This window comes from Mobula hypostoma, chromosome 8 (genome assembly GCF_963921235.1).
Source record: "Mobula hypostoma chromosome 8, sMobHyp1.1, whole genome shotgun sequence".
Taxonomy (NCBI): Eukaryota; Metazoa; Chordata; class Chondrichthyes; order Myliobatiformes; family Myliobatidae; genus Mobula; species Mobula hypostoma.
The window spans coordinates 91,373,278-91,385,931 of NC_086104.1; the positions used below are offsets into that span (position 1 = coordinate 91,373,278).

The following is a 12,654-nucleotide window of genomic DNA, read 5'->3' on the forward strand; positions in this document are numbered from 1 at the left end:
TTCTTCTCCTCAGGTTACTCTTTAATTCCCGATAATCTCCTGATGCAGCCTCCTCTATATTGGTGAGACGAGTTGTAAACCGGGGACTGCTTTGTTGAGCACTTCTGCTCCATTCACCAAAAGCAGAACATCCTGGTGGTCAAACAGTTTAATTCTGATTCCCATTCCCATTCTGACATGTCAGTCCATGGCCTCCTCTTGTGCCAAGATAAGGCTACTATCAGGATGGAGGAGCAACATCTGGGAAGCTTCCAACTTGATGCCCTGAATATCGATTTCTCATTCAGGTAAAAAAAAATCTCTCCCCCACTCCCTTCTTCTATTCCCCACTCTGGCCTCTTACCTCTTCTCATCTGCCGTTCACCTCCTCTGGATCCTCACCTCCTTCCCTTTCTCCTGTGGTCCACTGCCCTCTCCTCTCATATTCCTTCCTCTCCAGCCCTTTACTTTTCCCACCCACCTGGCTTCACCTATCACCTTCCAGCTATCCTCCTTCCCCTCCCTCCACCTTTTTATTCTGATGTCTTCCCCCTTCCTTTCCAGTCCTGGAGAAGGGTCTTGGCCTGAAACACCAAGTTATGGAAACTATTCCTTACCATAGATACTGCATGACCTGTTAAGCATTTTGTGTGTGTTGTTTTGGATGTCCAGCATCTGCAGACTTTCTCATGTTTATAATCCAGTGCTGATTTGTGATTATAACTGGGGAAAGGTGATAATGTCTTCAGTGGAAGGGGACGATGCGTCACCCAAGAAACTATGCCTGTATTTTCCATTGGGTCAACTGACCTGTTGTTCGCTGCTTTGGTGGCATCACAGTCACAGTGACGTTGTCGGTACTCCTTTGTCCAATGGAGTCAGTGACTGATAACTGAATCACATACACTCCCTCTCGTAAGCCACTCATCTTCAATGTCCCAGGTTGTGGAGACTGAAACCCAAAAAGAACATACAGTCACAAGATTAGAAGGCTGCTATCAAACCGGGATACACTTCACCAATGAATCTGTGGGGTTGGGGTTGTCATCCCGAGCTCCCGATGCAGCTTCCTCTATATTGGTGAGACACATTACAGATTGGGGAAACTGCTTTATTGAGCACCTTCGCTCCATCTGCAAAAAGCAGGATTTTCTGATGGCCAACCATTTTAATTCCAATTCCCATTCCCATTCCAACACGTCAGTCCATGGGCTCCTCTCCTGCCATGATGAGGCCACTCTCAGGTTGCAGGAGCAATCCTTTGTATTCCATCTGTGTAGCCTCCAACTTTATGGCATGAACATTGATTTCTCCAACTTCTAGTATTTTTTCCCACTGCCCCTTCCCTCTTCAATTCCGCACTCCGGCCCCACTTTTACCTCTCTTCTCCTCACTTGCCTATCGCTCCCTTGGTACCCCTCCTCCTTCCTTTGCTCCATGATTCAATCCCCTCTATCAGATTCCTTCTTCTCTGGTCCTTTACCTTTCCCGCCTATCACCCCCCATCTTCTTACTTCATTCATTCTCCCTCTTCCACCTACCTGGCTTCACCTATCATTTTCTAGCTTGTACTCCTTCCCTTCCTCTGACCCTCCTATTCTGGCTTCTTTCCCTTTCCTTTCGAATCCTGATGAAGGGTCTCGGCCTGAAACATCAGCTGTCTATTCATTTCCATTGATGCTGCCTGACCTGTTAAAGTTTCTCCAGCATTTCGTGTGTGTGATGCTCTAGATTTCCAGCATTTGCAGTATCCCTTGTGTTTGTGCTTTTAAATCTCCAAGATTATGCAGCAGTTTAATACTGTTCTGGTACTGGGGCAGGACACAGAGTATAGAATGTACCATCTCTCCACTTGTCCCAACACCTAGTCCAGATAGAGTCTTGACCTGATACGTAAATGTCCAATTCCCTGTTCAGGTACTACCTGACCTGTTGAGCCCGCTCAGCATTTTGTTCATAGCTCCGGATTCCAGCAAAGCAGCCTCCTGTGTCTCCAGAGTCACAGCATGGTCAGCACTCCTCTCAGCATTATGTCCCAGTTTTCCCACACAGCTTCAATTTACCAACATTCCCAGCACTCTTTTTATGTAAGAGCTCCAATGCCTCTTGGGAATATTCATTTCCATTGATGCTGCCTATCCTGCTGAGTTTCTCCAGCATTTTGTGTGTGTTGCCCTGTGCTAAAATTATTCCATGTCTCTCCTCATGGGTATCGAAGATAGCTCAAGTAATTTTCAAAGAATTCCACCTAACCTTCATCTATCACCTCCAAGAAGAATTAGCATGTTCATTTACATTATTTCCCTGTGTGCAGATTAGCTGGTTCATTCCAGGATCTTCAGGCTCACAATCTAATGCAATAATGGTGCAGGAATAAAGTTCTTGACAGGAATAATTTCGGTTAATTTTATTCTTGAAATCAATAGTGAGCTCCAAACAGGATGAAATTTGTGTCTAAAGTTTATTACAGGAAGTCCTGCAGATTGTTGGATGGTGTATGAATAGTCTTTTACAGCAATAATTTCCGTTTGTAATGGTGCCTTTTCTGTATCAAAAACACTGCAACTCAAAGAAGATTTTAAATACTGGCAATGAACCTCCTAACAAACATGAGGGAAATATTTAGTTCGGGGTAGATTTAAAGAACAACTTAAATAGCAAAGTAAGGTACATAGGCACAGGGAGCAACATCTAGAGCTGAGAGCCATGGGAGCTGTGCATGGAGAAATAATTACATTTAGACCATAAGATAGGAGCAGAATTAGGCTACTTGGCCCAGTGAGTCTGCTCCGTCATTCAATCATGGCTGATCCTTTTTTCCTCTCCTCAGCCCCACTCCCCGGCCTTCTCCCCGTAACATAGAAACATAGAAAATAGGTGCAGGAGTAGGCCATTCGGCCCTTCGAGCCTGCACCGCCATTTATTATGATCATGGCTGATCATCCAACTCAGAACCCTGCCCCAGCCTTCCCTCCATACCCCCTGACCCCCGTAGCCACAAGGGCCATATCTAACTCCCTCTTAAATATAGCCAATGAACTGGCCTCAACTGTTTCCTGTGGCAGAGAATTCCACAGATTCACCACTCTCTGTGTGAAGAAGTTTTTCCTAATCTCGGTCCTAAAAGGCTTCCCCTCTATCCTCCAACTGTGACCCCTCGTTCTGGACTTCCCCAACATCGGGAACAATCTTCCTGCATCTAGCCTGTCCAATCCCTTTAGGATTTTATACGTTTCAATCAGATTCCCCCTCAATCTTCTAAATTCCAACGAGTACAAGCCCAGTTCATCCAGTCTTTCTTCATATGAAAGTCCTGCCATCCCAGGAATCAATCTGGTGAACCTTCTTTGTACTCCCTCTATGGCAAGGATGTCTTTCCTCAGATTAGGGGACCAAAACTGCATACAATACTCCAGGTGTGGTCTCACCAAGGCCTTGTACAACTGCAGTAGTACCTCCCTGCTCCTGTACTTGAATCCTCTCGCTATAAATGCCAGCATACCATTCGCCTTTTTCACTGCCTGCTGTACCTGCATGCCCACTTTCAATGACTGGTGTATAATGACACCCAGGTCTCGTTGCACCTCCCCTTTTCCTAATCGGCCACCATTCAGATAATAATCTGTTTTCCTATTTTTGCCACCAAAGTGGATAACTTCACATTTATCCACATTAAATTGCATCTGCCATGAATTTGCCCACTCACCCAACCTATCCAAGTCACCCTGCATCCTCTTAGCATCCTCCTCACAGCTAACACTGCCACCCAGCTTCATGTCATCCGCAAACTTGGAGATGCTGCATTTAATTCCCTCATCCAAGTCATGAATATATATTGTAAACAACTGGGGTCCCAGCACTGAGCCTTGCAGTACCCCACTAGTCACTGCCTGCCATTCTGAAAAGGTCCCGTTTATTCCCACTCTTTGCTTCCTGTCTGCTAACCAATTCTCCATCCACATCAATACCTTACCCCCAATACCGTGTGCTTTAAGTTTGCACACTAATCTCCTGTGTGGGACCTTGTCGAAAGCCTTTTGAAAATCCAAATATACCACATCCACTGGTTCTCCCCTATCCACTCTACTAGTTACATCCTCAAAAAATCCTATGAGATTCGTCAGACATGATTTTCCTTTCACAAATCCATGCTGACTTTGTTCGATGATTTCACCGCTTTCCAAATGTGCTGTTATCACATCTTTGATAACTGACTCCAGTAGTTTCCCCACCACCGACGTTAGGCTAACCGGTCTATAATTCCCCAGTTTCTCTCTCCCTCCTTTTTTAAAAAGTGGGGTTACATTAGCCACTCTCCAATCCTCAGGAACTAGTCCAGAATCTAACGAGTTTTGAAAAATTAACCTTTGATGCCGTGTCCAATCAAGAACCTACCAAGCTCTGCCTTAAATACACCCAACAACCTGGCCTCCACAGCTGCCTGCAGTTACAAATTCCACAAATTCATCACCCTCTGGCTAAAAATTTCTCCACATCTCTGCTTTAAATGGATGCCCTCTATCCTCTTGTCCTTGACTCTCCCACCATGGGAAACATCCCTTCCACATCTGCTCATTCTAGGCCTTTCAACATTAAAAAGGTTTCACTGAGATCTCCCCTCATCCTTTTAAATTCCAGCGAATACAGACCCAGAGCTATCAAACATTCCTCATATGATAACCCTTTCATTCCTGGAACCATCCCTGTGAACCTGCTCTGAACCCTCTCCAATGCCAGCACATTTTTAGATGAGGAGCCCAAAACTGTTCACAATACTCAAGATGAGGCCTAACCAGTGCTTTATAAAGCTTCAGCAACACATCCCTGCTCCTGTATTCTAGACCTCTTGAAATGAATGCTCACATTTCATTTGCCTTCCTCACCACTGACTCTAGCTGCAAGTTAAGCCTTAGCATTTCAGATTGTTGGATTTTCTCCCCGTTTAGAAAATAGTCTGCGAATTTATTTGTACTACAAAGTTCCATGACCATGCATTTTCCAATACTGTATTTCATTTGCCACTTTAATGCCCATTCTTCTAATCTGTCTAAGTCCTTCTTCAGCCTACCTGTTTCCTCAACACTACTTGCCCCTCCACCAGTCTTCGTATCATCAGAAAACTTGGCAACAAAGCCATCTATTTCATCATCTAAATTATTGATATATAGCATAAAAAGCAGTCCTAACACTGAACCCTGCGGCACACCACTAGTCACTGGTGGCCAGCCAGAAAAGGATCCTTTTATTCCCACTCGCTGCCTCCTACTGATCAGCAAATGCTCCAACCATGGCAATAACTTTCCTGCAATACCATGGGCTCTTAACGTGGTAAGCAGCCTCATGTGTGGCACCTTGTCAAAGGCCTTCTGAAAGTTCAAATATACAACATCCACTGCATCCCCTTTATATACGCTACTTGCTATCTCCTCAAAGAATTCCAACAGGTTCATCAGGCAAGATTCCCCCTTAAGGAAACCATGCTCACTTTGTCCTATCTTGTCCTGTGTCATCAAGTACTCCATAACCTCATCCTTAACAAGTGACTCCAACATTTTCCCAACCACTGAGGTCAGGCTAACTGGTCTATAATTTCCTTTCTGCTGCCTTCCTCCTTTCTTAAAGAGTGGAATGACATTTGCAATTTTCCAGTCCTCTGGCACCATAACAGAGTCTACTGATTTTTGAAGGATCATTACTAATGCCTCCACAATCTCTACCGCTACCTCTTTCAGAACCCTAGGGTGCAATTTATCCAGTTAGGTGACTTATGTACCCTTGGGTCTTTCAGCTTTTTGAGCAGCTTTAGGGATGAAAGGACGCAACAATTAGAAGAGAGGAGATATATTGTTTTATAGGGCTGGGGGAAATTACAGGAATACGGAGGAGTGAAACAATATGAGTGATGTGCAAACAGAGATGAAGAAAACTTTAAAGTCAAGGTGTTGCTTACCCAACAGTTAATAGAGACCAGCAAATCCAAGAGTAAAAAGGCCCTGCTGTAAACTAGAACCTTGCTGAGTTTTGGACAAATTTTTTCACTATTATTTTTTAATGACAAATTAAATTTTTTAAGAGATACTTTATCTATTATCTTGTCAAGTGTTTATATGTAATGGCATCTCTTTTAAGCCCAGTTTTCTGTAAATAATCTTGTATGCAGCTCAAGGAATGGATGCTAAGCTTGTAGGTATTACACCATTAACACAGGAACAGAATTAGGCCTGTTGGGCCAATGAGTCATTTCCAGCATTCCATTGTGGCTGATTTATTGTTCCTCTCAATCCCATTGTCCATCCTTCTCCCTGTACCTTTGATGTCCTGACAAACCACAAACCTATCCACCTCTTCCATCTTATCTCTAACAAGAAAAAATCTGCAGATGCTGGAAACCTGAGCAACACACACAAAATGCTGGACAGCATCTAGGGAAAAAAGTGCAGTTGACGTTTCAGCCCGAAACATCGACGTTCTCTTTTTCCATAGATGCTGCCCGGCCTGCTGAGTTCCTCCAGCATTTTGTGTGTGTTGCTCATTCTTATCTCTGTACTAAATGGACGCCTCTCTATTCTAAGGTTGTGCCCTCTGCTTCTGCAAACTCCCTGAGTCCTCAACACAACCTGCCCACTACCTATTTTTGTATCACCTGAAAATCTGGCAGCAAAGCCATCAATTTCGTCATCAAAATTTTGACATATAACGTGAAAAAAGCAGTGCCAATACCAACCTCTGTGGAGCACCACCACTTGTCACAGGCAACTAACCAGAGTAGGCCCCCCTTATTCCAACTCTTTGTCTCTTGCCAAGCAGTCAATCTTCTATCCATGCTAGTATCTTTCCTTAATATGGGCTGAGTGCAGGTCGGTGGGACTAGGTGAGAGTAAGAGTTCAGCATGGACTAGAAGGGCCGAGATGGCCTGTTTCCATGCTGTAATTGTTATACGGTTATATGGCTCTTATCTTGTTACTGCAGCCTCATTTGCGTAGCTTGTCAAAGGCCTTCTGAAAATCCAAGTAAACAACATCTTACTGACACTCCTTTGTCTATCCTGCCTGTTATTTCCTCAAAAAATTCCAACAGGTTCCAATCAGACCAGATTTTCCCTAAAGGTAACCATGCTGACTTTGAACTATTTTATCAGGTTCCTCCAAGTACCCCAAAACTTTGTCTTTAATAATGGAGTCCTACATCTTCCCAGCCACTGAAGTCAGGCTAACTGGCATACAATTTCCTTTCTTCTGCCTCCCTTCTTAAAGAGTGGAGTGACATTTGCAATATTTCAGTCCTCCAGAACTATTCCAGAATCTAGCGATTCTTCAAAGATCATTACTAATGCTGCCACAATCTCTTCAGCTACCTCCTTCACAACCCTAGGGTGTAATCCAGCTGGTCCAGATGATTTATCTACCTTCAGACCTTTGATCTTCCCAAGCATCTTCTCTTTAGTAATAGCAACTACCCTCACCTCTGCCCCCTGACACACTCGGATTTCTGGCATACTACTATTGTCTTCAACAGTAAAATCTGTTGCAAAATATTTATTAAGTTCGCCTGCCATTTCTTTATCCCCTATTACTACCTCTCCAGGGTCATTTTCCAGTAGTCCAATATCCACCATTGCCTCTCTTTTACTCTTTATACATCTGAAAAAACTTCTGGTATCCTCTATTGGTTAGCTTATCTTCACATTTCATCTTTTCTCTCCTGATGCTTTTTTTGTATTCCCACTACAACTACGAGGCAAATCCCAGGCCCAGTGACCATTAAGAATGGTAACATACACTTAGTGGCTACTTATTTAGGTACCTTCTGTACATAGTAAAGTGGCCATTGAGTGTATGTTCATGGCCTTCTGTTGCTGTAACCCATCTACCTCAAGGTTCGACCTGTTGGTGCTCAGAGACGCTCTTGTGCACATCACAGGTTTGGGAGGTCATGTGAAAGACAACTTGGCTTTTGTTTCACACAGTTAACATGCCTATGAACGTTTGGAGAGAATGGTCTGTCAATAAAGTAAACTACTCCTGTCCTAGATGTATATAGTTTCCTGAATGTGTTGAAGCTACAGTTGGATAAGAACAAGTACCTTTGGCTCCGTAAATGGTGAAAAGGTTCCAGAGTGTCAACAGGTAAGTTATTCATCATAAAACATTTAAGTCCCTGAGAGGCTTATAAAGCCACAATTTTCAAAATGATGATCCACTTAAGTTTCTGGTTAATGTTTATCCTAAGAATATTGATGGTGATAGATCTGAACATAGTAACACCATTTAATTTCAAGGGAAAGTAGTTGTTACTTGCTGCTTGCTAGTCCCTGCCTGATTGCTTTCCAGGGTTGTTAACATACCAGCAAGGCTGTTTCACTAGCAGAATGCCTGAAAGTAGAAGTGAACACTTTACCACGAATGTCCAAGACAGGAAGTATTAATAAAACAGAGGAGATGGTTCAGCCTCAGTTGCAGCCTTGAGGAACCCCTGCTACAAGAATGATTGAAAACCAGCACCCACAGCCACCTTTCGTAGCACAAAGTAGGCTGAGAGTGTTTGGCTAGGTTGGAATGGTGTGTGAGTGTATGAAGTTCCCACACAGCTGCAGCCATGGTCCAGTAGTTTGGGAGAGGATAGACGGGTGTTTGTGGCATTTAAGCTAATGGATGGGTTGTCAACCATGCAGACTGTAGATGGAGTATGAAGGTGGTGCTTCATGGTTGCAAATGGAAAGGGAATCAAATCAACAGTGGAAGCATGGAAGTTTAACCACAACTGAAGCAACATCACTGTTACTAAAGATGCAAATTGGTTAAGAGACTAAGTATTGAGAGTAGCTTTTGTAATCTCATGGCTCCTAATCCTTCTACAGGGGCACCACTGAGAGCATCCTGACTGGCTTTATCACCACCTGGTATGGGAACTGCACCAACTCTGATCGCTGGGCACTGTAGAGAATAGTATGGACAGCCCAGCAGACCTGTGAATGTGAATTTCCCTCCACTGAGGACATTTACAGCAGGTGCAGAAAGAAGGCCTGGAAGATCAACCGGGATATGACTCACCCCAACCATAATCTATGTCAACTGCTTCCATCTGGCAAATGATACCACAGCATTGAAACCAGGACCAATAGGCTAGGAACAGCCATTGGACTTATAAATTCACATGTCTGTACATTGTGACAGTCATTATGCAAATATTTTTACTCCTTCACATTGTGGGAAAGATGTAAGATTTAAATAAATTCAAATTTAAATTCTAAAGGGATAAATATTAGGGCAATTCACCAGCCTACTTTTGAATAATGTCATGGGATCTTTAATGTTCATCTGAAATAGAAGGCTCCTTGGTTTCATGCCAAAACCCAAATAACAGTAGCTCTGACCTTGCAGCACTCCTTGAATATTTGAATGTCACCCTCGAATTTCTTTTCTGGTGAATGATCTGGAACTTGAACCCAGGACATTCTTACTCAGTTGAGAGTGCCACATAATTGCCAGAAAAGACACAGGTAAAACAGACAAATTCTACTTCATTTTACACATTATGGTGAATAGGTTTCCCCTTTAATATTGTTTTATTATTTACTGTTACTTTCATCAGACCGCAACACGTGCTAAACCAGGTATGTATTTCAGATTTTATTCTGATAATCTTACCTTTCAGTGCACATTTTATTTAATGATTAAACAATTCTGCTGAAGTTGGCAAAATGCTTTCTCAACAGTTTTGTAATCACTAACAGTTCAGAGGACAGTCATGAAGAACCGTTCAAGGATTTTCCGAAAATAGTATACGACCAAGATATGGACTCAGTGGCCACTTTATTAGGTACACCTGCTTGTTAATGCAAATATCTGATCAGCCAATCATGTGGCAGCAACTCAATGGATAAGAGCATAAAGAGGTTCAGTTGTTGTTCAGACCACACATCAGAATGGGGTAGAATATGATCTACACACATAAAAGTTGCCGGTAAACGCAGCAGGCCAGGCAGCATCTCTAGGAAGAGGTGCAGTCGACGTTTCAGGCCGAGACCCTTCGTCACCGAAGGGTCTCGGCCTGAAACGTCGACTGCACCTCTTCCTAGAGATGCTGCCTGGCCTGCTGTGTTCACCAGCAACTTTTATGTGTGTTGCTTGAATTTCCAGCATCTGCAGAATTCCTGTTGTTTTAGAATATGATCTAAGTAACTTTGACCATAGAATGATTATTGGTGCCACACGGGGTGGTTTAAGTATCCCAGAATCTGTTGATCTCCTTGGATTTTCATGCACAACAATCTCTGGAGTTTACAGAGAATGGTGCGAGAAACAAAAAACATCTGGTGAGGCAGTTCTGTGAGCGAAAATGCCTTGTTAATGAGAGAGGTCAGGGAACGGCCAGATGGAAGGCCACAGTAACTCAAATTACCACACATCCCAACAGAAGATCATCTCTGAACGCACAACACGACAAACCTTGAAGTGGATAGGCTACAGCAGCAGAAGATCACAAGTATACACTCAGTGGCCACTTTATAAGGTACAGGAAATTCCCAATAAAGTGACTATATACTCCACATTAAGAACTAATAGCAGTTTTTATATTCATATTGTATCACTAACATGGTCCAGCTAAGTACAAGTCAATGTGATCAGCATAGGGGCATTGGAGAATGATGGTAATGTTGATAAACTGGAGCTCAGTTGAAAGCTGGAACATAATGCTGAGAGGAGCACTAACCACAGCGGTGATGAATAGACTGTTGAGGCAGAGGAGGCTGCTGTGCCGGGATCTGGAGCTAAAGGCAAAATGCTGACCTGGCACAGCAGGTCAGGCAGCATCTGATTAAGGAAATGAACAGTTACATGTCGAGTCAAGATGTTGGGACAGGTGCAGAGATGGTACATTCTTTACCCTGTCCTAATATCAGAGCAGTATCAAACTGCTGGATAACCTTTATTGAGATTTAAAAGCACAAGAGATTCAGCAGATGCAGGAAATCCAAAGCAACACACAAAGTGCTGGAGGAACTCAGCAGATCAGGGAGCATCTATGAAGGGGAATAAGTAGTAGACATTTCAGGCTGAGATCCTTTGTCAAGACTGGAAAGGAACGGGGGTGGGGGGAGGGGAAGGAAAGGAGAAGGTGCACAAGCTAGAAGATGATAGGTGAAGCCAGGTGTGTGGGGATGGGTGTGAAGTAAAAAGCAAGGAGGTGATAGATGGAAAAGATAAAAGGCTGGCAAAGAAGGAATCTGATAGGAGAGGAGAGTGGACCATGGAAAAAGGGAATGAGGAAGGGATCAGGGGAAGGTGATATGCAGGTAAGAAAAGAAGGGGGAAGGGTGCGGGTTGTTGAAAAGTCAACAAAGTGACTATATGTGTTTGTCTGACAAAGCGGTACAGGAGTGTTGGCTATGATCAGGTGAGATGGATAGATGAAGCCATTACAAGAGAGGTACCCGAGAAACAAATGAGGTACACCGATTTAGAAACTGTCATTGCCTCACATAGAGTTTCAGCTATAAATGTGCTCTATTTCAGTTTGGCCTTTAAATTGGGCAGTTTTAGTTTCACGTATTTAATTTATTTAGAAAAAAGAAAAATCTTTACTCGTCAACAATTGCAAAGGAGCATATTATAGTTTGAATGCACATTGCAGGATATCAGCAGGTTATTGATTGAACCTACTGTTTCACATTGGCTTTATTTGATTTTCATATTCATTTCTGAAGTGTTACAGTGATAAACAACTGGGAGCAGTTAGAGTACATACAATTGCAAAGCCATGTTCATGTCCAGTGCAGGTTTGTCTCTCTGAAGCAAAGGACACTGTTACCATACAGGTATACAGCAGTATTCACAACCAATAAAAGTCTTAGTTAGGACTTACAGATTTCAATCATTTGAATCTCTCCTCAAAGATTTGTGTGGGATTGGAAATAAAGGCGATATGGCTGGGGATAACAAAATGAATTCCTTCTTAAAAAGTAAAATACCTTCATATTGACCAATGGATCGCCTTGCAATAAGGTCCACTCATAACGGACAATCCCCCGATCGTCAGAACTGCCTCTGCCATCCAGCAGGACCCAGTCAGTGGGAAGAAGCAAGTTCACATCTTGTCCCGCATCACAGTGAGGGGCTTCATCATTCCCTAGAGAAAAAGAGAAAGATAAAGAAATCACCTCTCCCAGAAAATAAATCAGTTGCTGATTTGGACGAGGACTGCACTAAAAGGGGTGGATTGTGAAGGTCTCTGAAAACAAGAGGGATCAGCCATGATTCAGTTTGAAGCATTCACAGTCTAAGTCACATTTGGAGATGAAAGCATGCTCTGAGTCAATGCTCTGGTGCAGCACTGAGGGAGTGCTGTACCTATGGGAGCTGATACTTTGCTAATGAATTGTTAAAACAAAGTTCTTCAAAGATTACATAGCACAATTTCAAAGAATATCAGGGGATATTGTGTCCTTAGTGTCCAAGACAATATTTATTCCTCAACCAATATGACTAAAAACATTATCTCATTGCTATTATTGGAATATACTCTTGGCAAATTAGCCGTTGTTTCCCTATATTAAATGTGACCGTACATTTTTTTGATTGTGAAGTGCTTTGATCATGGCAGGTAGAGAGGGGTAGGCCAGATAATCCCAAAGCCTACTACTACAGTAGAAACCAGGCTGATCCTCTGCCTCG

General features: G+C 43.0%; 1 protein-coding gene across 2 annotated transcripts in view; it reads right to left on the reverse strand.

The window, feature by feature from the left end:
* The window catches only part of lrp11 (low density lipoprotein receptor-related protein 11), a 44,485-nt gene that overhangs the window by 24,372 nt on the left and 7,459 nt on the right, over nucleotides 1-12,654 (reverse strand). For both annotated transcript variants that reach the window (XM_063056328.1, XM_063056326.1), the window contains exons 2-3: nucleotides 11,952-12,109; nucleotides 790-931 (exon numbers count right to left, since the gene is read on the reverse strand). In XM_063056328.1, the coding sequence (XP_062912398.1) occupies nucleotides 790-931; nucleotides 11,952-12,109 (300 nt within the window). The remainder of the gene's footprint in view (nucleotides 1-789; nucleotides 932-11,951; nucleotides 12,110-12,654) is intronic.